Source organism: Porites lutea, chromosome 8, assembly GCF_958299795.1.
Source record: "Porites lutea chromosome 8, jaPorLute2.1, whole genome shotgun sequence".
Taxonomy (NCBI): Eukaryota; Metazoa; Cnidaria; class Anthozoa; order Scleractinia; family Poritidae; genus Porites; species Porites lutea.
The window spans coordinates 33,061,140-33,085,545 of NC_133208.1; the positions used below are offsets into that span (position 1 = coordinate 33,061,140).

General features: G+C 38.2%; 2 protein-coding genes across 2 annotated transcripts in view; one reads left to right on the forward strand and one right to left on the reverse strand.

Annotated features, from left to right (window-relative positions):
• Positions 1-3,768, reverse strand: part of LOC140946044 (uncharacterized) — a 17,626-nt gene extending 13,858 nt beyond the window's left edge. The window contains exons 1-6 of the mRNA XM_073395112.1: positions 3,124-3,768; positions 2,720-2,812; positions 2,239-2,349; positions 1,412-1,522; positions 992-1,102; positions 373-483 (exon numbers count right to left, since the gene is read on the reverse strand). Coding sequence (XP_073251213.1) covers positions 373-483; positions 992-1,102; positions 1,412-1,522; positions 2,239-2,349; positions 2,720-2,812; positions 3,124-3,724 — 1,138 coding nt within the window. The 5' untranslated portion in view covers positions 3,725-3,768. The remainder of the gene's footprint in view (positions 1-372; positions 484-991; positions 1,103-1,411; positions 1,523-2,238; positions 2,350-2,719; positions 2,813-3,123) is intronic.
• LOC140946045 (uncharacterized) overlaps positions 1-24,315 on the forward strand; it is a 30,735-nt gene extending 6,420 nt beyond the window's left edge. The window contains exons 3-19 of the mRNA XM_073395113.1: positions 6,699-6,761; positions 7,282-7,428; positions 8,003-8,188; positions 8,802-8,922; positions 9,905-10,017; positions 11,441-11,512; positions 12,814-13,041; positions 13,939-14,112; positions 14,763-14,942; positions 15,661-15,792; positions 17,295-17,557; positions 17,838-17,919; positions 18,812-18,919; positions 20,457-20,567; positions 22,704-22,832; positions 23,226-23,333; positions 24,021-24,315. Of these exons, the coding sequence (XP_073251214.1) occupies positions 6,699-6,761; positions 7,282-7,428; positions 8,003-8,188; positions 8,802-8,922; positions 9,905-10,017; positions 11,441-11,512; positions 12,814-13,041; positions 13,939-14,112; positions 14,763-14,942; positions 15,661-15,792; positions 17,295-17,557; positions 17,838-17,919; positions 18,812-18,919; positions 20,457-20,567; positions 22,704-22,832; positions 23,226-23,333; positions 24,021-24,130 (2,327 nt within the window). The 3' untranslated portion in view covers positions 24,131-24,315. The remainder of the gene's footprint in view (positions 1-6,698; positions 6,762-7,281; positions 7,429-8,002; positions 8,189-8,801; positions 8,923-9,904; positions 10,018-11,440; positions 11,513-12,813; positions 13,042-13,938; positions 14,113-14,762; positions 14,943-15,660; positions 15,793-17,294; positions 17,558-17,837; positions 17,920-18,811; positions 18,920-20,456; positions 20,568-22,703; positions 22,833-23,225; positions 23,334-24,020) is intronic.
• The last annotated feature ends 91 nt before the right edge of the window (positions 24,316-24,406 follow it).

Genomic DNA, 24,406 nt, shown 5'->3' on the forward strand with positions numbered 1-24,406 from the left:
GGATGGCTAAGCAACGAATATGTCCAAAGAGCAACTATTTCCTGTCTCAGATTTCACTATAACCTCGATGACTATCATATGATTACAGTATGCAGTTGGTGGGTGTAATTATCATATTGATATTTTTTGGCGAACCTGGAGAAGGAAAGTGCGTAGAGCGTCCGATCTAGAGCCTAGAGGTTCATGATTCCATTCACACATGTAGCTCGGTGTTTTTTTGTTTGTTTGTTTGTTTACTGGCTTTCTTGTGATAGATTTCTCTTTCATTTAAAGGTACACAGTTGCAGTGGAAATTAAAATTTCAGGGTTTACTGTTTAAGCCGGCTATATTAATGCCCTGCGCGTCGAAAGAAAACCGTAATCGAAACTAACCTTTGCAGTGCGGAAGCATGTATCCATGTGGGCAAAGGCAGTTAAACCTCGGATCATCCTCCACGCATTTCCCGCCATTTCTGCAAGGATTTGAGTAGCACACTCTCTTTTCTATGTAAAAAAATATAATAATAAATCGATGAATTTCAGTTTGCGAGAGCTACTGGCTTATGCCTTCGTCCCATACCTCTGTCTACATGAGATGATAGTATTTACTAAAATTTTTACTTTGTTAAAGGAGCTATTCATTTTGCTTTCTTGTCAGTAAGCTAAAGCATGTCGTCACATCTTTTGAGTGGCAAAGGTACTGATCCAGTTTTGGTTTTCAAGATTACATTAGGCATTCTGTCAGGTATTGATACTGTTTATGGCCTTCGTCTGTTACTAAGGATGGCAAGGATGCAAGTGGGTTAAAATATTTACGATATTTTTTTCAAGTTTCATTGCATGTCTCCATAAATCACCAAAAGTTTTTAATTGATGTTTTATTTTCTCCATACCCTACATGAGCATTTTCATTTGTATGGATAAAGGCAGTGAGTGATGAAAGAATTGACTTAAAAGCTCGATATCCTCGTGACGTAGCCCCTTTCAGGACGACCTCGTTATAGTTACTTACGTTCACAAAGTTTCCCCTTATATTGCTCGTGACAGATGCATTCGTGAAATCCCATTCGCTGTTGGCAGGAGCCCCCGTTTTGACATGGGTTTGGATCACAGTAGTCAAGATCTATTGCGTAAAACGTAAATAAGTATTTAGACACGTACTTGCAATTTGAGGGTGGACAACATGACATAAAAGGTAAGAGACAAACAATAATTTTATGCGAATTTCTATGGTGCCGTGGATTTCGGATTCCAGCACTGTATTGCAGATTCTTTGACAGTGGAACTTGGATTTCGGATTCCAAGATTCGGATTCCACGAGCAAAAATTTATCGGATTCCGGAAATCTGGATTCTTTTATGTGAGGTGAAATGACACTAAGTTGACAGAGTAAGGATGCAAGGATAGAGAAGAAATATCTGAGTGATCTAACTTTCACAAGCTTTTCCAATGAATCCTGGTCGACAATAACACCTGTAACTGGTCGAGGTTTCCACACATTGGCCATCATTCTTGCATGGGTTTGGTCTGCAAAGGTTCTTGTCTAGAACAAAAAGCGAGAAAGATTTACGTATTGATAACTGTAAATTTACTATAAAATTTAGCTATTTGAATCGCAGCATCGTTGTACATGTACATTTCAACCAGGCTTAGAAATGTACGCCTCAGTTATTAGGAATCCCATTTTAACTCCCTTAATCTCTCTGAGTACTCCTTGCCACTGCTGCAAATGAGACTCGAAGCTCTCCTCTGTCCTCTGACTCGATCGCATAGATGTCCTTAACCAGATAAGGATTCCATACGGGGCAGGCATACTCTACTCTCATACTCTCTACTTGAACGTTAAAAGCTGTGGCTATACCGACCGGATTCCGAGACCCAAAGGTTCTCGTTATCAGACCTAGAACCTTGTTGGTTTTGGCACAAATGGTACTAATATGGTAAGACCAGGATAAGGATGAATCAAGCCAAACCCCCAGATGTTTGTGATGGCCAACTAATGGTAGCAATGTGTTATCCAGAAAATACTGGTGGTGGATGAGATCTTTCTTCCTGGATACATGAAACGCTTTACATTTAAAAACCATCTGTTACTCCAATCTGAGGCCGACCTTAAATCCTCTTTAGACTGTTCGCAGCTCCTTATCGACGTTATATGTCTATAAAGGACAGTTTCATCGCAAATATTTCTGAATTACAGGTAAAGGGAAGCGGGCAGCTCATTAATGTAAATGTGTACATTATTTCGGTTTCTGTTACCTTCGCAATTGTAGCCCAGATATCCATCTTTACATTGACATTGATAATTATTTTCTTTTTCTTCGCATACGCCTCCATTTTGACATGGACTTGATGAGCAGTATAATTTGGCTGCAAACGGATGAGAAAGGATAGACGCAAACAAAGTTGAAGCTTCATGTGGTCCTTTTCAAAATAGTAACATCAGTTTAGGCAGGGGAGGAGTCGCTTTGCTGACTGTACTTTCATTTGACTGCAATTTTAATTACATAAGAAACTGTCCTACGTTAACGTAACGTATAAAACGTTCTTGAACTATGTTTCAGTATACTGAAAATAAGAAGGAAGTAATTTCATGTTCAGTGTAGGTCTTGTCGGCTTTGCGCTTGACCATTGACCTTCGTCACCTGACGCTATGCAAAGTTACGATTAAAGTCTTTGATTGGTTTGAAGCCACACACATGTAAGAAAATTTCCAGAATGTACATTTTCAAGTACTTACCATCGCAAAACCGTCCATGATAGTCCTTCGAACATAGACAATGGTAACCAAATTGACTGGCCAATGGGAGACCACCGTTCAAGCATGGATTTACTGTAAAGATACAATACAATCTAATTGCAAGTGTATTCGAAATTGGCAAATTAAAGGATGTAAACTGAAGCTGTTGCTATGGGGATATTCATACAGTATTTATTTACACCTTGGTTTGTTCCTTTCTCGTTTCGTTGTACTTGTTATAAGACCAGAAGATAGTCTTCGCTTCAGTTCTTTGATTTTAAGTACGCAGTAAGCGCTAAGAAAATTAAACTAAAAGCACCGTGTGACGGTGAAATACTGCATGCTCATAAGTCTATATTCTAAGTTTATTTTTGATGTCAAAATAAACCATTTTTTGTACTCACCTGGGTCATACACCTGAACATCCGTAACACTGTAATCCGGCTTTGGTTTGTAAGGAACATAATATGGTTGGGGAATATGCTGATATTTTGGGACTTCAACAGGTACAGGCACTCTTCTATAATGATGAATATGCAGTGGACTAGGTATAAACCTTACAGGATCTATGACAGCGTCAAGAAGACGCACCGGATGAAAAGGGTATGGGTGAGGAATCCTTAAGGCATCGACAGTATTTGGTATTATGATAACCCTTCTATATGCTGGCCCCGCGTTGTCCTTGTTCGTAATAAATTCTTCCTTAATTGGCTTGTCGTGAAAAATGTCGAAGAGTGATTCTTCAGGATTATCAACATCCGCTGACTGTGTCTGTCGCTTCGTCGGAAGATTATCTACAACAACCGCGCTCTCCTCATGAGTCCAGGATGAGGTATTGCTCTTAAGCGATTGTGAAGTGTTAAAAGTGGGTTGACCGATTAACTCCATCTGTGAAGTTGATTGTCCATTGATCTTTCTTGGCTTCAATCGCAGTCCAATCACCGTTACAACTACGTAGCATATTACCACCAAAGTCAAAACATCCTTCAAATGTAGACGCAACATTCTAGGAAATATTATAATAATCCACGCATTTTTTAAAGATTTGAAATCGGATTGGTCACCGATGTGAATAAAATATTCACTTAGTAAAAGAAAAAGATTTACGGTGTCAATAATTTATTGCATGACTTTTCCGGGTTGCTAACTTGGCTTAGGTTTTTCTTCCCTGACAAGACAGGGATCGCATTGAGAAAATATTGGCGCTTGATAAATAGAATGTTAATCAATTATGTCAATTACAAAATTGATTGTACCAGTACCTTTGATAATAACAACTCTGTGAACACTTTCAGAAACTTATCCACTTCTTTTATCTCGAAACTGAGTCCATAAATCTACGCTCCTAACTATATTTCCACCTGCTTGTACTGAAGACACCAGTTAGATAAGAAACTGCAATTTTAGAGTAATTTTAAAAACCTGATATTTTAGTTGCCTGAAGGGTGGCCTTATATCACCGTGTCTAATTATAACAAACACAAAGAATTTACACTTGATGGTCAGTATTGCCTTTGAAACTAATGTTGTCCGCCGCCGTGGCGTTATAGGGAGCTCAAGCAACGACGACGGCGACGGCATCGAGAACGGCAAAAAAATCAATAGGTTTAGATTGGCAAAACAACAACTTTGCACGTGCATCACGCTTCTTTGTACATTCCCTTGCCGTCATTGCACGACTACGACGTGAAACTGCCTAATTTCACGTTTTGTGGAGGACGTGAACACAAGACAACGATTTTCTTTTTCTTTTCCTGAACTTCGATGAGTCCTTTAGAATAAAACTCCAGAGAAATACGCCAACATTTTTCGAATCGACCTAAAAGGAATAAATGCGATGAAGTATGAAGAAGCGCGAATTCACTTTTTAAGTGACGTTTTTGTAATCTTCGCCGTCGTTGTTGCTTTTAAAAGCTCTCTATTGGCAAGGCAACGCAGTACTTCACCTTGTGATGCGTTTTGTATGCGCGCACCTGTCATGAGTAGCCTGGCTCTGTGCACAAAATTTAAAGGGGCTAGGTCAGGCTATTTGCTATCTTTATAAAAAGCTGAAACGTGTCCTCGCATCAATTGGCTTCCATAAATAATGGTCAGGTTTTGTTGCTTCTCCCGAGCTATCGCACAAGAAACCATTGATTACAAACTGTGAAATCCGGCTTCTCGAAGTCATTTCTTTGGATGAATTAATCAAATTACTTCCTACAAATGTTGCTACCGGTTACCATGGAATAAGTGCTAATTACTAAAGCTCAGCTCTCCGGCCGTTCTTCAATTCTTAATTGTAGTGTTCTTTCTGGTGACTACCCTTCTTCCCTCAACCTAGCACAAGTTTACTTAGAGACCAGCCTCTGATCCGAACAAGTTTCGTTCAATTTCTGTTTTTCCAATTATTTGTAAGTTACTTGAAAAAAGGTATATACCCATTTAACGCTGAATCTTCGCTGGTTTAATCTTGTTTTTTTTTTTCTTTTTCGACGCACTCTGCAATTTTACCACACCAATCTACTCAGTCGAGAAAAATCACCTGTTTAGTTTACTTTTCTGTCAAGAACGTATCCTCTAGAGTTTATATATATTGCAATTTTAGTAGATATTGGAATTTTTTTTATCCAATTTTAGCTTTTATTACATCCACTTTGAAATCACTGGCTATCCGTGCAATCAGATTGGCTATAAGCAAGGTGATTTATTCCTAAATCGCACCATTTTTTGCTCTAAATCGCATCTGCTCCAAATCGCGTCAGTCTTGTTCAAAATCGCATCATTTCTGTTTTAAATCGCACCATTTTTGTTCCATATCGCATCAGTTCTGTTTCGAATACAAAATGAGATGTAAAAGCCTTTTTGTTTCGGCTTTTTAACAAACCGGCTTCTTGATCAAAAAAATACAGTATTCGTACTGACTGAATTCTGTGATTTCAAAATCGCTGTAATAAAGTGGTAATTGAACTTCGTGTGGTGCAATTTTGGTCCGAAATCACACTTGTGATTTCAAATCGAACTCGCGCTGCGCGCTCGTTTGATTTTGAAATCACGCTTATGATTTCAGACCAAATTTCAATCCACTCAGTTCAATTACCATTATTTATATTGTCTAAAACATATCAATTTTAATCATTTTAATTCTTAATCATGTAAAGGATTTTTATTAGTTCTTTTAATTTTACACACTACCTCATCAGCGTAGCTGTAATTTTATCTGTTTAAATAAATGCTTTTAATTATTTATTTTACTCACTTACTAAATGCGACTGATAACTGGCCTGAGACAAGGCCTTAAGGCTTATACACTAGCGCAATTTTTTTTGATCTACGTAAGTCTTTTGGTGTTGTAAATCATGACCTGTTAATCTTCAAACTACAAATGTATGGTTGCTATTCTTCAGCACTGCTTTTGTTCAAAAGTTAGCTAGCAGACCGTTGGTAGGGTGTGAACCTTGCAGACACTGTATCTGATACCGACGTATCGTGTTCTGGTGGTGTTCCTCGGGGCTTATTTTTATCCCTGTTCTCTTCCTCTTATTAATAATCAACGACCTGCTCTCAACCTGAAAAATTGAAATGCCCTATTTGCTGATAATGCTACTTGGCATGCTATTCTAGGACCACAATTCTGACTGATTTTCAGTGTAAATCATTGCATGACTGGGTGGTGCATCTGGTTGGTTCAACTAATCAGGAGCACCACCCGCCCAGTACTGGGTAGTGATGCGTCATCAAAGTGAAATTTCTGTGCTCGATCCTCAGACGTCTTTTCGGGGGGAAACCAGTGGTGGAGTGACGAAATGTCGGCTGTTTTTACATGCTAGAATTTCTTTTTTTTCCCCTTTATTTTGGTTTAAATGGTAAACGCTCGAGCTTACTAATCATCTTCTGACATAAACGTATTTATTTTTGAAATCTGAGTGCATATCAACAACAAGAGCAACATCATATTGAGCATCAATTTATATATACATATATATATATTTTCCTTTAAAAGGCTGGAAAAGAGACAGTATCATTGAAAATGATCCTGAAATAAAAGAAATTGCAGACAGAGGTGAGTTTCACACTCTATATATTTTAAAGAGATGGATGAACGGATAATCATCCTCAAGAGATTTTAAATTCTAATAACACTTTTAGGCAACACCCAGACTCTTCAAAATAGATGTGATTTAATTAGGTTTAACAATTCTTACCTAATAATTAGGCCGTGCAGGGTACCAAATTTTGTTCTCTTGGTAAAAATTATTATTATGGCTAGTTTTTCTTATCTTTTATTTCAGTTTTTCTTCTAGTCCACTTCACCTCCCGCCTCGATTAGCTTTCTTTTTCCATTTCAGTGTACTTTAATTTATTACTTGCAAACTTTTTCAAGTGAAATAAAATAGTAGTAGTAGTAGTAGAAGTTGCGTTGTTCTCCTATTATTCTGAGAACATCTTCATCAGGAAGAAGCGGTTGTAGTTACATACCTGGTAAATAAGTGGAAGGAGAGTAGGGATAGTGTAAGAACTATCTGCTCTTTCCCTCGTTAAAAGCTTTTCAACTTATACAAGGTTAATTATCTCGTCAACAGATTACGACTCTACAATGGGACGCATTATCGCCGTAAACCTTGCTCACTGGCGGAAGCGTCAGCAAAAAAGAACACAACAACGTGTTCAGAATGACAACCTAGAGTACCCAGGAAACGTGGAGGAGAACATAGAAATGTCCAATGAAGGTTACACCAGTTAGCTTAATAATAACAATGATAATGATAATGATGATGATGATGATGATGGCGATAAATTAAAAAATTCACCTACAACTATAGAGTCAGTGAATCCCTAGACGTCATCAAGCCACTTGAGAAGAATACTGTCTTTACCCCCACTTATTTATAAAGGAAACCCCCATTGGTTTCAATTCCCCCATTAGTACTTAGTTGTAACTGTTTTCTAACGGGGATTCAAATTAAGTTCAATCTTAAATATGAATTTCAATACCACCGTAATACTGCTTTAGGGTCATTTTTACAATCTGAATAACAATAACTTTTAAGAGAATGCTCTTGTTAACCATCATGAAGAGTATTTTTAAAACAGTTTATGACTTAAGTCAAAGATTTTGTGATGAGTGACACAAATGAACTATGACCAAAAGCACGCTGGCCAAACAATCTTGTATCAGATACTATCTGTAAAAAATGGTTGGATATGTTTAGCGAAGCAGTGCATGCAATACAAAAACTAATTTCTACACCATCACACTTTCTAGTAAAGCACTGAAGTCTCGCCACTGTTTTTTTTCCTCAGAAAATGGCTTCTTATTTTATCAGGGAGACATGATACTCGATTGTGAGCTCTATGAAACACTTCACCCCGGAAAACGTTGTAAGCAAGGAGATGGAGCGACGACAAGAACAAAGAGAAACGCTGTTAAAGAGCGAAAGCTACTGTGGACTTCAAGGGTCATTCCATACTATGTCCCCCCTCATATGTGTGAGTGAAGTATAAATTGAAATTTGTTTAGTTTGTCAATTAATTGCTTTCAAACTGTTAGAGTTACTTTTAAACAGGAAAATCACATCTTCATATCAACAGTCACTGCGAAATTACCTCACGTGCGTTATAACTTCAAATTACAAACTTGATAGAGATTTTCAAGAACCCCAATTTCAAACCGTTTTTAATTTAAGTGCAAACGGGCACAACAACTCCCAACATTGTCGGACCAACAATGTTGGGAGTTGTTGCGTCCGTTTGCACGTACCTAAAAAGCCCGATTCTTTCTAGTGACGCAAGCATAAGAACAACGTTCTCACTTGCGATAATCATATGCAGCAGGTGACGGAATGCGCAAGCTCCAACATATAATGTGTTGGTGTGAAGATATCATGAACAAGATAATTTATATGTGACGAGATAAACGGATAGGTGAACACCACTTTTCGATACCGAGTGTAACAAGATGGCGGGCACCAAAGACTAAGAACATGGACCCAGTCCCTTCGCATAAAGCTAGGCATACTATGAGAGTTCGCGCCACTAATATTAGGTTAGGGTATTCGGAGAACAGATTAACAAGCAGAGTAAATGTCTTTTTGTGTTTTAGCTCATATTAATAGCAACCTCATGGAAACCATAAATAACATCGAGAAGGTTTCATGTCTACGATTTTTACGTTTACCGTACGCTGGACAAGGGAATTACATCGAATTTGACAACACTGATGGGTATGTCATTTCTTTGGCAAGTCATTTGTGTACAATAAAATTCCTGTGCAGAAATGGGGGTAATATGGGTAATATGGGTAATGTATGGGTAGTAGCATGGTTAGTAGTGATATTTGGCATAAATACCACGAGTGATATTTCAAACTTGTTATACGCAATTTCACGAACCGTTAGGTGAGCGAAATTTGAGACAATTTTGAAATATCACAAGTGGTATTTATGCCAAATATCAGGTACGAATCATGGTATTATTTGTTTGTACTACTTCTGGCAAACGTTTTGTAATTTTCACATGTGGGTATTTCAAATTAGGCTGAAATACCACTGCTCTAAGCCAATCAAATTGCAGAAATTTCTCATGTAGTATAAGAATATAAATGGTCTGTTTTATCGTTTGTCTCATGATCGTCTGTTTGGCATTGCTCGCGACGCTTTGTCGGGTTTGTCCTTCATCAAGCGATGGAGTCGAATCTGCTTGACATGATTTGAAATTACCAGCTATGCTTTATTGATAACTTAACAGCCACCGCCGAGCCAATCAACACCTCTGCTAGACTATTAGACCAGCGGTACGGGTTCAAAACGCGGCCACTATAGATTGAGAGAAATTTAAAACCACGCTAAAGAAAAAGACAAAACGCGTTAAAATTTTGATAACCTGGTACTATATTCTAGTACCAGGTGATAAAAATTTTCCTCCACTTTTCGTTTGAGAAGGTTTCTCCGGAGCTCCGCTTATTCAAAGAAATATGGTTTGGGTGTGTGTGTTTTTTTTTCTACTACATGTAAATTCCTAATTTAAGATTTCGTCAATTTGAATATGTCGTTTGCCTTAGGTCAGTGTGACTGAATGCCTGTTATCAAAGTGATTAATTTTGCGATAAACAAGCAAAGTAACCATGCATTTGTACACTTTACCACAAAAATCTTATCTGGTAATGTGGATAACAGAACAAACAAACTTTTATTTCTTTATATAAAGATGCTCCTCTAGAGTTGGCATACGATACGCCAAAGCTGCTCGTCAGATAGTTTCTATCGGCGAAGGATGTAACCATGTGGGAACCATTACACACGAACTCATGCATGCATTAGGTAAGAAACTGCTCTTTGAGTGACATTTTACTCACGGAATGAAAGTTCAGCGTTTGGAAGTATGAAAACCTAAAGTGCGACAACCGACGTGTACGGTGATATTGGCCATGTTCAAAACGAGCGGGAACTGGTACGACTTATGACTGCAAAGGCGATGAGGATCGTTCGGAGGACAGCAAAAACATGTCGCACAAGAGTGAGCCACCTGTTACATAATACGTACTCAGGTTTATTCTGAAGAAGACATACCTAGTACACCAGGGTAGTGAAGATTAGTCTCATTTCTGAAACACACACTTACTAGGCGTTTTCTCCGAACGACCCCAGGGACCCCAGGTTTTCACTCGGTTAGAACATGACGAGTTTAGGCAGTATTTATCTACTGCACGTTTGCTGTAATGCTGTGCAGTTGGATTTAAGCATGCGTCCACATATGCCAATACCCTGCCGTTTGATCCTTTTATGGATGTAATACAAAGCTCTGCTTCAAATTCAAAACCTTATTAAATAAGCAGCTGCTGTTTAGTTTATAATATATGGGTGTTGCGTAAAAAATATTAATATCTTATAAAAGATTATAAGTTCTTTTAGTATATACTAAAACAGTGGATAGCGTTTTTCGCGCGCTCTGATTGGCTACTCAATCAGTGAATATCCTGCACTATTCACTGATTCACCTCCAGTTCCTCCGAGCGAGCGACGCCAAACTCGCGTAAGTTGCGAGCAAAATGCCTTCCCGGTTTGCTGCCGTAAGCAAACAAAGAAATTTCACAACTAATCAAGCAAGCTGTTTCCGAAATACACGAAGAAGGTGACGAAGTTCGGATTGGAAGTTTTAATAGGTAAAACTTTGACTTTTTGACACGAATTTATCGATAAAACCGGTGAAAAAGTTTTTTGTTTACAAATGCAAATTAAGTTTAAGTCTTGCGTTAATTTATTTAGTTGAGTTGTTCATAAATAAGCTTAAAACTAAATTTAATAATCTTTTTTTATAGAATGATTTTAAATACAAAAAGAATTCACAACTCCTTTTGAAGAAATTTTCCCGCAAGAGCTAAACAAATGCCTTCAAAAGTTTTAATTGTCGGCAAGAAAAAGCGACGGCCGCGGCCGCCCGGTCATTACGCGCCAAAATTGTAATCGTTGGCAACAGTATTTGAGTTAAAAATCGTCATTTTTGTGCTCAATTATCTCACTGTTTTAGTATATACTAAAACAATTATTCACCTCAGTGTCGGTGGCTAGTCGTGGATATTTACCTCACTGCTTCGCAGTTCGGTAAATATCCAGGACTAGCCACCTCCACTTCGGTGAATAATTGTTATTTATTTAATTTCGGAAGATTCTAACAGGGCGATTCGAAATTGCTCTTTAAAAATCTCCACTTTGCAAAGATCTGACAATGCGTTGCTGTCTTCAGGATTTTTTCATGAGCAATCTCGAGACGATAGAGACCGTTTTGTGGAGGTCAAGTGGGAGAATATTCTCGACGGTAAGTACTGTTCTACGTCCTACATTCAGCGTGTGTTGGACAGTGAGTAAAAAAGGTAAAACGGATTTTACATGGGCTAAAACAGGTCCAACGACTGTCTTATGACAGAAAAAATATGGTAGAAGACTCCTACAGTACTTCTGACTTTTAACTATTGGCCTACTTAGGCGAATGATTGAGCCTCGTAAGGTTGATCTAACTTTTGAGTCTGTGGCTGAAAATCCTGTTGTTTGATCATTCAAATGAAACCTATCTGGTACTGAGTACTTTTACATAATGCTATTAGGTTTTGCAGCATTTAACAAAATAAAAATTTGGGAATTTTTTGGGCTCCTGCTTATGGATACCGACCCCCAAGTAGATACTGTTAATATCAATAACAATGTGCTAAATCTTTCTCAACTCACCCTCTATTTAACAATTATTCCTCGAGCCCGAATGGGCTCTGAGTAAATAGCCCATGAGGTCGAGGGGAATAATTGTTTTAGTAAAATCCAACTATTTGGTCAAAAATATCGAGAAGAAAAAAATTTTTGCTAGTTAAAGCTAGACTTTAATCCTCTTTTGCGCCAAAAAGCCCGCGCTTTTCGCTACTAGTGGGCTATAACTATAGCCTAGTAGTGGCTCAACCAATCAGAACGCAGCATTGATAATAGACCACTAGTTGGATTTTACTAATAAGGTAAACTCTTATAAAGGATCGTAACCCCCTTCCTCAGATTTTACTACTCATTACTGGGTTCTTACTCTACTATTTGAGAGTGGGAGATAAGGTTTGATCGCCAGACATTTATAAGGTCAACCGTTAAACTCTCTGAGGGAAAGGTCCACTTTAAAAACAAGAATGAGTTTTGTCCATCAACTGTAATGAAGTTGCTACATTAATAGGAGGAAAAATTGAGGTAAAGAAACTTGAATGGATAGATGATTTCATTGTCATCGCCCTATTTCATTTTTGAGGTGGCTGCTTGAAGTTTGACAGAACATTTTAACTACTTTGATTCAGGGTGTCTGTAAATTGCAAAACTTAGTCCCTTTTCCAAGATCCCTCTTCTCTCTTCCATGTTAATTTCTTCCACCTCTAGGAAACCGTAATCTTTAAAACAAATATTAATTACCTCTTTGGCGTTAGTTCTACTTTACCTGGGTGATGTGTTGAGGTTTCTTCAATTTCTTCAAAAATGTTTTAATACGTCGGAAAATTCAAGACTAAAATTATTAGTTTATTATGCAATTATTTGCATGTCTTCAAATGATTTATCGGCTATCCCTTTACTTATCTTTAATGCATATTTCAACAGGTTTTGCCGACCAATTTGACAAGTACTCCTATAAAACAATTGACATGAACGTTGGCAAAAATTATGATTTTCTGTCAATCATGCACTACGACCGAAGAGCCTTCACAAAGAATGGAAAGGAAACCATCGTACGCATAGACAACCAAGCCCAGGAATTTGGAATGCCTGATCTTAAGTCATTGAGCCCAATGGATATCTTGGAACTCAATGCCTTGTATGATTGCAAAAGTATGTGCCTTTTATTTTCACCTATTTTCGGTGACTGTAATTCGGTGAAACGCGCGTGTGTAACTGGCGGAATAATTTTTGCGCGTTTGGGAGCGGAGTTTTGGCGGGGAAGCCGCTGTCATTGTCGCGGCTTTACTCTGAGAAGCGAACGCCGTTTAGAGTCTCCCCCCATTTTTCGCACTGCTTTGCAGCTCCTCTGCCAAGACGTTGCTTCCGCTAACGATCCCGCCGGCTACGCACGCAGCTATGTTAAACCAACGAGTGTGATTAACAGAAACGTCCCCATGTTACAAATACCTTTGAGTTGACAAAAACAAAGTGGAACAGATTTGAAAGAAAAGAGGACTGTTGTTTTTTTTTTCCTCTTCTTTTTTTTTAACTCCCCAGGCCAATAAATCCTCCTCTTAACTTTTGTCCACGTACAACTGTTTGTCAAATTAGGGAAGCAAGGGTGGCATTAGTAGTCACCTCCCACCAATGTGGCCCGGGTTCATATGTGGGTTGTCTCTTGCGTCAAGAGTTTTTTTTTTCTTTGTTTGTTTGTTTGTTTTTTGTTTTGATTCTCCAGTTTTCCCCTCTCCTTAAGACACGGCTGGAGAGGCAGAAGGAAAATCACACAAGAATAAATAACACAAAAAAGTCTTGACTTCGCTTTTACTTGGAGGTGTAATTTAAAAGAGAGTTTTTTTTGTTGGCTGTATAGAATCGTATTGGACAAATAAATTACTACTACTGATAGATAGGTCCACAATGATCTGCTGCCTTTCAGCAACGAGGTGACACCATTCAAAATGTTAATTATTTTTCAATGGAAAACATAGCTTCAGACTCCCGGCCACAGCCACTTAGTCTATCTTTGTCCCATTGAAGTGACACAAATCAATGTTTCATACGCAGCAAAATATAAAGGGTGGACTCAGTGGTCAGTCTTTAGTCCTTGTAACGAAGTTTGCAAGAAAGAGAGACAACGATACTGCTACAACTCAGGAAATCGTAAGGCATGTGGTGGTAAAGTCAATGCGTATGGCGTCGAGACGCAAGTCGTAAAATGTAGCAAGTCTGAATGTCCAGGTGAGCGGTAATTCCTCGTCGGTTGAGCTGTTGTTATTCTCAGTGGCAGATCTAGGGAAGGGGCCTAGGGGGGCCCGGCCCCCCCTCCACCCTTATGTTTAGACCAAACTATGGCCTGAAGGGCCCAAACAATTTCTTGGAGACTGCCCCCCCCCCTTTTCTCAGGGTCTGGATGACCACCCTCCCCCTACCTTATCGCAAGGTCTGGATCCGGCACTGATTTCTTAAATGTTTCTCTTTGTCGCTCCACGTAAGATGACCCCAAAACCGACTTTCATTCTGGATTCCACGCCGTGGAATATGGACTCCAGGCACTGGATTCCGGATTCTTTTTCAATGGAACTTGGGGTCCTGTTTCAAACAGTTATCGGGATTCCGGATTCATTGAGCTGAATCACAGATTCCAAAGCCCGGGATTTTGGATTCCGCAAGCAAAATTTCTCGGATTCAGGAACCGTTATTATCTTACATGGGGCACACTCACGAAGTGGTGATGAATTGTCTGCTGGCCACCATACGGTGCGCTTTATGCGTTTGATTTGCTAACAAAAAAAAGTAAAAGGACGCAAACAATACCAAATTATATTTCATAGCAAGTATGTTGTTGCTGTTTGTTTGTTTATTTATTCATTTTTTTTTGTCATTAACAGCAAAAGTGGATGGTCACTGGGGTCGTTGGTCGGAATGGTCTAAGTGTGACGCATCTTGTGATGACGGCATTAAAAAAAGAACCCGGATGTGTAATAATCCTGAACCAAAGCATGGCGGGAAGTATTGTCCAGGGATTGGTAGTGAAGAAGTGGTATGCACAACTAGAAGATGTAATCTTGGTGAGGTTTTGATTAGTCTCTCTATATAATTTTTCAAATTTGAATAAAAAGAATATATGTATACAGTCGAAAGTGACAGAGTATATATAATTACTGCTCCAGCCGATATATTTAATTTATTGCTATAAATATTACGAATATTGAATGGGAATATATGGAATGGATCATATTTTGAACTGCTGATAAAGGTTTGAAAGTGAACATGATCCTCGCAAGCGGTTGGAAAAGAACGTGAAAAATTTCAGGTTTGACCGGGAATCCAACCCTTACAGGACGCAACGTTCTATTCATAATCAAGCCAACTGGAGAGCAGGCCAGGTTCAAGTTCTCTTGTCTTAGTAATATCCAGTACATTGTTATAATTATTGTCATTATCGCTTTCTACTCCATATTTTTTATCGTGATCGTTATCACTACAGTTATCTTTTTTGTTTCTGTTGATTGATTTCTTGATTATCGACTGAGCCTCGTTATATTCGTCCCTGTTATTATCTAAACTGTTGTGATCGACTGGCCCGATTAATGCTCCCTGAATTGTACTCCACGCAGTCCTATTACCATTACTGATCATGAGCTTTATGTCAGTTGTTATTATTAGCATCATAACTGTTATCTTTGCATTATCCTCGCCATTTTCGTTAAGGGAAAGTTTTATCGAAATTGTTAGTGTTATCATTATCGTTATCATTATCACTATATTTATTACTTACCATAACAGGATACAAAGACACTGACTTTGAAACAGGCATGGGTATGTGGAGAAACATTGGACAAATACGATGGCTGCGACACAAAGGACCAACCAAGACAATAAACACTGGGCCATTTAGAGATCACACAACCAACAAAGGTTTAGTACTTTTCTTATAAATAGTCGATATCTAAATCTTTGCTGTTTATCAAAGAAAATATTAATGTTGAATACGGCTTAAGCAAACAATAAGCTAATAATTATAGAATACTAAATCATTATTTTGTTGCTCCTCTTGAAATGAAACTGTTAAGTAAAATGTACCGGAAAATTTTTCTCTTTTTTTCCGGGCTATTAGCCAGCTCGGATATTTGTACGTTACGTAAGGAGAGGTAACAAGTTCAAGCGGTCCCTTAAATGTCAGGGACGTAGGATTATGAAGTATCTAACTTTTAGTGACACCACAACCGAATAACCTACAATCTTGGACAAAATAAATGGAAAACCCAGACCCTCCCTTCCCCCAAAATCAATAATGGGAAATTGCTCGTTTTTGCCCTTCGCGCGGCTTCATCCTTGATTTGGGGGACAGAGGGTTTGCTATTCCATTTTATTCTGTCCAAAATTGTAGCTATGAGACGTTTTTCGCCCATTGAAAAATTAACGCACTAATTATTGGCCGCCATGTCAGCCCTTGTGCCTTTAACTGACTTTTGGCAGTGACATTTAAGAGGTTGAGATTTGTGTAACTCTAGCAGACTGACAGTGTACATAGGTATATTTTGTACACGCTACTACTTCTTCCCACATTTTTTTCTTTTGATTGAAGAAAAAACAAACAAACAAACAAAAAACTGACCTATTGACATTCTCCAAAGACCATGTTTGTATATTTCGCGAAAGAGCGGAACACTGCCACATTGAAATGTAGGATTCAAGTAAGTCTCTTTAGTTTACATTAGCCTCATGATAGTATAGTGTTCCCTATTTGTAGCTAGGTCCTGTTGGTCAGCTAGAAGGTCAGAAATAGGGCAGACAATAAAACCTTTTGTATGACTGATTGATTGATTAGTTGGTCTGTTGATCGATTGATTGACTGTATAATTGAATAGTGGTTCGCTTACAGGTGTATATATATGCTGTGCTCTGTGTCGTATCCTGTACAACAAAACCCTTAACTTGATTATGACAGACTTAACCGGGACAAAACTGTTAGCATAACAAAGCTTTGCAAATAGGGCAAATTACAAGAAGACGACTTTTGACTACAACTACTAGAATTCATTTCATTCTTGTTTTCTTATTTAAATTTGTCAATCTCGCTGAGGTTTAATTAACTATCGCTCAAATTTGCACAAGGAAACAACAAACTGGAGCATTTTGGTAGTTTTTGAAAATAACATCATTTTGCAATTGTCCTACTGGATTCCCATTTGAGTCGTGCTTCCTAGCCAGCAGTTAAGAGGGATGCAAAGCCCTAAACTAGGTATGTTCTGAGAGGGGTACCTGACCATTTGCCAATAGAAGGTATACGAAGTTAGGAGTATCTTTTCTTTCAAAAATGGTATATGAAAAGGGTGAGAGGTTGGACGTCGGGGCGGAGCCTTTCCGTATATAAAACTTTGTTAACTACACTAATGAAGATTTTCATTCTCGAACAGGCTATTATCTGTACATGGAGTCATCAAATCCTTCACGTGCTGTGGCTGTTATTGAAAGCCAGCCGTGGTTAACAGCTCCTGAAGGAGGACAATGCATGAAGTTCTTTTACAACATGTATGGGAAAACAATGGGCTCACTAAAAGTGGCCATACAGAAACAAGGAGAACATGCTAAAGTAGTTTTTGCCAAATATGGTAATCAAGGAATGAAGTGGATTGCAGCCAGAGTGGATTTAGACATTCCTCAAGGAAAGAAGTACAAGGTAACTATTTGAGATAAGACTTATAAAAACTGGGGTTTCAATAAAAATTAAAGTAACCAGCAGGTTTGAAAAGAGTAACCAACCTGTATCAACAAGGGTCGTTTATATCCTCTTTTTCTAGGGGGGTTGGGGGCGTGGTTCCCAAACAATTTTGCCATAAAAAGTCTTTAAAAGCGATTTCCAGAGTTCTGGGTACTGCCGAGAGTACAAAAGAACGATTTTTTCCATTCAAGAAAATGTAGCTTTCATTCACAAAATTATTATTATCTTTTCTTTTAAGATTAAAATCATTGCCCAGATTGGGAAGAAAGGCTACTCCGACATCGCTATTGATGATGTATACATCGACTCAGGACTTTGTTGTAAGTATAACACAAATAGACTTTCAAGGCTCTTCTTAGTTGGTGGTTGACGTGTGTGGTCGATAACGTCACAAAGTTGTTGGTTGTTGATCAATTAACCTTAGTTTGTTGTCATACAGGTGGGAATTTATCCCCAACAGTGCGCGCTCTCATTGGTTATTTCGAGGTCACATGTCATCTAACAATGAAATTGTTTCCCGCCAAGAACTCTGAGTTGGCAACATCGCAGAAATCTATGACGTCAGAGGGAAACAATGCGCTGCTACCCGCGAATCTTGACCGACGACCGCCGTTACAGCGGGTTTAAATGAATTTCCAGCTTCAAAATTTCCAGCTATATAAAAAATCAACGAAACTTCGCCTCGGAAAACACTGAGATTCTCGGGAAACAAAATTAACTGTTTCCTTCGGGACCAGTCATTAAGTGTTTAATTTTATTGGTTGTCAAACCTATAAATGCGACTATCTGTCACTGTATAGAGAGGAGAAGTCGTTACGTCACGTTGCCATGGTAGCACAATTTCAACTAAACTTCATCGATCTTATTCAATTTCATTGAATTTGTAAAATTTTGGAGAAAATGTCCGGGGTTGAAACCGAAAGGAACGTATCTGAGTTTGGAAAAAGAAAAAGAAAATTCTTGTGCTGTGTTCACCAAGTCCATAAAGCGGGCACGTGAAATTATGAAGTTTCGTTTGTTGTCGATAAGGTGTTTGCAATGTCCAGTAACTGCTGGCTTCAATACATTGGCTTACTTTCCTAACATTATTTTGAACTGAAAATTCATTTCGTTTCTGGGCCAGATTGAGCGAGATAGCAAGTGTTTTGGTTATATTCATCAAGCTTAGAATACTTTTTGGTTGTTTATTTATTTGTTTGTTTTCGTGTTAAGTTTGTCAGGACGACTACGTTTCCTGCTCCAAATGGAAGGCTGCAGGGCATTGCAAGACAAACCCCAAGTTCATGCGTCAACATTGTGCAAGAAGCTGTGAAACATGTGGTAAGATGAACCAGCAAATACCGGGCCTCGTCGCATAAATCTTAAATTCAAACGTAAACGCTAATATCTGACGTTCCTACCCCAGGCTAAGTTAGACTAAGCTTAGTCTATGGTCGTATTTAATCTGCCCATTATTTACATATCATTCTTTCCCGATCGAGAGGGGATAAAACATTTATTTGCAAGGTCGCATAAACATAAAAAAAAGGCCCTTTACTTATTGGCCTAGAATAACCATGAAAATTCCCTCTCTTCTCAAAAAGAAGCAAAGAGCGTGATGGCAGCTTAACTTGAACTCTGTATTTAACGCCAAACGTTAGAAGTTAACTTATTATAGGAAATTAACGCTCCGTGAAATTAACCATTAAATTAACGCGAATTAAATTAACCATTAAATTAACGCGAATTAAATGGAAAACGACTTTCGAATAAAGAAAATTAACGCGAAAGAGGAGGTAGAATTTCATAATAAAGGAAATTAACGCGATTAAGACACAGTTGGTGACCGAAATCAAAGGAGAAGATATTGACATCACTTCTGACAGCGACAACGATGAAGATAAACTCGAAATATTGTAAACCTTCGCCCTAACTTTTGTGAAAGATGAAAAATAAAGGGTAAATGGAAAGAAAGAAAGCTTGTTTTTAGGGGTCAAGAATGTCTGGACAGGTTCCAAAATTGGGGTTAAAATACTGGAAATTAAGAGCGCGGAAATTAACGATGCACTAACGCGACTTAAATTAACGCGTATTTTAACGATTCGCGTTAATTTCATGGAGCGTTGATTTCCTATAATAAGGTATGTTTTATGTAACTCAAATCAGATCAGTAGCTAAAAACCAACGTGAAATCTTGAACAAGTTCTGATCATGATCGTTTGGGTAAATGTACTTTTCTTTGGAAGAATCTTACTTCAGGAAGATGAAAAAGTTCTCATACACCATATTTATTCCATTAACCGCGCGCCCTGGTCGCTTGTTAAATTTTTGGACCTTGAGAGTGGGCGGTTATTAGAGGTGGGCGCTTATTCGAGGCTGGGCGTTTATTAAATATTCGCCATTATCAGCAAGTGTAGTAAATTGTTTATTTTGCAACAAAACTGTAAATGCAACGCGAAGAAGTAACAAAGCAAGGTTTCTGTAAAATACTCTGAAGAAAACTCCGTCTTCGGGGAAGTCTCTTTTTAGTACTTATTCAATTTCAATTTCAATCTCATTGTCACTCAAGTGGGTGGGGTGGGGGTGGGCGCTTATTTGAGTTTGATTGGAAGAGGGTGGGGGTGGGCACTTATTAACTTTTTCTGCCTTTGGGATGGGCGCTAATTCGAGACTGAGCGCTAATTCGAGGTTGGGCGCTTATTCGAATAAATAAGGTAGTCCATTCGTTTCTTTTCAGTTTCATGACAGTTGTTTTCCCCCAAAATTTTGATTTTGATCAGTTGATGGCAGTAGACCATATCGAGACGAGAACTTTAAGTTGTCAGAGTCGGCGAGTTTCAATTTAAACTTTTTCTTTTTTTTTCTCCCTTAACAAAAGAATGTAAAGACGACAATCAAAACTGTCCAGCATGGGCTGCTCAGCCGGATGGGTGTAAAAAAAATCTTGACTACATGCGTACTTCGTGCAAGAAGAGCTGTAACGTTTGTCGTAAGTGGCCATTCTTCTCCTTCTTTTCCTCTCCAGTTTGCTCTGTTGTCGTTGTTGTTGTTGTTTTTTTCGTATGTCTGCCCAGGTGTTAAAAAAAACCCCTCAATTAACGGATGAATTATCGGATTATAATATTATTGTTTTTCTCTCTAAAACCACTCAAAGGGTCCAGAGGTTAGCGAATTAGCCACGATATTTTCACTTTCCTAATCCCTACCAAATATCAGCTGTCGACTAACTAACTGTGGGTTCTTCCTTATATACTTCTCAGTAACAATAAGATACCATTGACATAAGCTAACATGTTAACTGAGAACAACAACAACAACAACAAATTTTATTGTACCCAAAGCAGAATATTATAGTTATTTACAAGTTGTTAAATTAATCAATTAACTAAAAGAAGAACCGACTTCCTGAAATAACTAATAAGTTAAAAATGCCAAGAAGCCAGATTCGGTAAGATAATTTAAATAAGTTTATTGTGCGGGGTACAATATGGCAGCATATCAGACTTTAGTATATACACACTCAGTGATCTTGGTGATTTAAGCAATCTGATTGGTTCGCTATCTCGGACTATTCAACAATATTCACCTCCTAGCGAGTGGATAATGTGTGAGCTCGGTGTTTTTCCCATTTTTTTAGAGAACGATCTTTTAAAAGTCGACAAAATCCTAGGGCTGACTTTTTTAAGGCAAGAAAAGACTTGGAAGGATTCAATACGGCGTTTTTCAATTTACTGTAGCTGAGTTTTGTGCTCGATGGATGGTTTACCACGCCCGTGTATTCGCGTAGAAGAAGCCGTTTCGTGAACTCAGCGAAAATTTTGGCTCAAAAATCGAAGTTTATTCATGACAAGCGAATATAAAAGGAAATGTTTGCAGAAATTCTACGTTTCAAGTAAACAGGAAAAAGAATGATACAGGAAGACGACGTCTTACCTCGAGCAACCGAGCCGCCTTTTTGTCAGCACTTCATGCGAAGAACGATACAACAAACCCTTTTGGCTATAAACTTGGCGAGTCAACACAAAACAAAAAAGCTCCACTTTTCTTCTTAGGTAAGGAAACAGTTCAAACTTTTAGCGGTTCCATTTAAGCCATTACGCTGTTGTTTGCGAAATGATAAACTTGTGAATTGCCATGTTTGAAAATTCTGCAAAGATCTATTTTTAAACTTACGCGTGATTTGATCTGTCAATCAAATCGTACTTTTTAATGGTTTCCTCTGTGATTTTGTTGAGATCACTTCGTTTGTATATATTAAAACAATTATTCTTTTCAATCTCGGTAAATAGTGGCTTTGGGAATATTTACCTCGCCGCTTTCGCGGCTCGGTAAATATTTGGCCACTATTCACCTCGATTTCAAAGAATAATGGTTAAGTATACACACAAACACACAGATATACACTCGTCACATAATCATATACAACATAAACAATACAGCACCGTAGTCGTCAACTTTGATGAAGTTGCCGGCTTTCATAACCAGTCTCCTCCACTGGCTATTTTCTGACAGAATCGTCCGTACGTACCTCCGCCCCTTCATGTTAGCGGATGTAAAATGTCTTAAGTACTAGCAATGTTGGGCTTCCATGTAATGATCAACGGACAACTGTCAAAAAAAGGTATCCGCAGACCAGTGCCACGTTACTGTATCGCAGACTAGGGTGTACAACTCATTGAGGTGACATGTTTTTTTTTTAAGTTCTCCACTGACCAGTTATGGTATTGGCTCAGAAAACTTTACTTCAGAAAGATATTTCATAAAAGTTCCCAGGAGAGCGTCGCTTTTGGCCATGGATAAATCTAAACATAAGGCATGTGTGAAGTTCAAGGTTGAAGGAACTGGATTGACCTAGCACGCTAACACGGCGTGTTTCATGGACAGCCCAAATTAGCTAAAGATAAATTTGAAAAAAGTAGAAGCCCAAACAATATTCAACTTTACCCGTCATCTATGATCTGTCAATCGTTGCTAACATTATTGAATAAGCCGGGACAAGTATGAATCAGTGGTAACAAAGCTTTGCAGGACAAGAACGAATGAGTCACTGATCTAGCACTATTTTCGCACAGGTGAGAGTATGAGGAATTCATTCAACTTACTAATTAGAATCGTTCCTTACAAGGTGACACCGCACCAACCATTTGTAAGGATAACGACGAGACTCAATGTCCAGCTTGGGCTAAGCTGGGATACTGTTCAAAGAATCCATTGTATATGGCCAAAAACTGTGCTTTGAGCTGTGGCAAATGTGGTAAGACTCCCTTTGTAATGAAAGCTTTATTTCTTAAAAACGTAACGAAATAAAAGACTGAAATCCTTATCAATTCATTCATCGATTTTCAAATTTGAAAATATAGTCGTTCACTTTTGCAGCAGTCTATGGACATGTCATATTTTAGAATTAAAAACTATCTCATCATTTTTCTTTTAAAATCATCGTGTTTGTCTTTTAGGTCGCATCGATCGAAATCTTGTAAAAGCAAATACATGCAGGCTAGCTCTCTGGCTATCTCTACGATAATATTTTTTCAGGGAAGTAAGAATTAAAAATGAACAACAAGATAAATTCAACAATCGTGAGTTACGGTTACCTTTGTCTACGCCTGCCCAGTAAATTCTAAACCAAACTGTTTTATCTTAAAAGTCTGCCAGGATAAGAATCCAAGGTGCCCAGAGTGGGCTCAGAAGCAACAGTGCTTAAAAAACAAGAAGTGGATGTTCGACCACTGTCTTAGAAGTTGCCATGTCTGTGGTGAGTAGCAGAGACCCAGTAGCGTATCTAGGGTGAGGGTTGAGGCCCTAACCTCATTTTTAGGCCAAACTGAAGCCCTAAAGGCCAAACAAAGTATTTGAGGCCGGGCCCTTCTCTTATCTAAGGAACTGTTCATTTAACCTCCCAACGAATGAATTTGTTGTTTTAGTTGTCAATTTCCTTTACTTGTTTTACTTTGCTGACTTAATACTATTTTGTTTGATCAAAAAGTAACGAAAAATTAATCGATTTTTTTCTTGAGTTGAACTGCAGATAAATGATAGTGAAACAGACTTTACTCTCTCCGTCGTTTTGTTGCCTATATATTTTGATCATGTGCACATGCAGTATCACTATGTATTCTTTCAACAAAACTAAGAATCAAATCCCTTTAATTGGTTACACGATCTACCCTTTACTCTCTCCGTCGTTTTGTTGCCTATATATTTTGATCATGTGCACATGCAGTATTACTGTGTATTCTTCCAACAAAACTAAGAATCAAATCCCTTTAAATGGTTACACGATCTACCATTGGTAATATGCACTTTTGAGCGGATAAGGTCTATTTGATATTCTTCTAAACCTCCAATGGTACAAACACTTTCAGAGCACAGATCTCAAGGGCAAATTTCTACAAATTTTATTTTTATTTTGTATTTATACACTTTTTTTTCACTTTTTAAGCCTGTGGAGATAACCATTTCAAATGTGGAGTGTGGGCAAAGTTAGGGGAATGCGACAAGAACAAACAATTTATGGAGGAACAGTGCAAAAAGAGTTGTCAAAAGTGCTGACTATCTAGCTTATGCTTGCCTCATTGAACCTCTTAGAATATTCAAGTGCAATTTGATGGAAGTATTTAGGATATGACGTGAATGATCCCTTGTGACAAACCTACAGAAGAGTAGAGAAAAAATGAAAACCAGAAGTAGTTGTAAAACAACAGAATGATGTATTAAAGCATCCTTCTTTTCCATGATAGGTTAACGTTGTTAAAAAGTGTATTTTCTGAGTTAAACTTTAAATCAGTTTGGGGGTAACATTATGGAACAATATAGTGGACTCCCTGC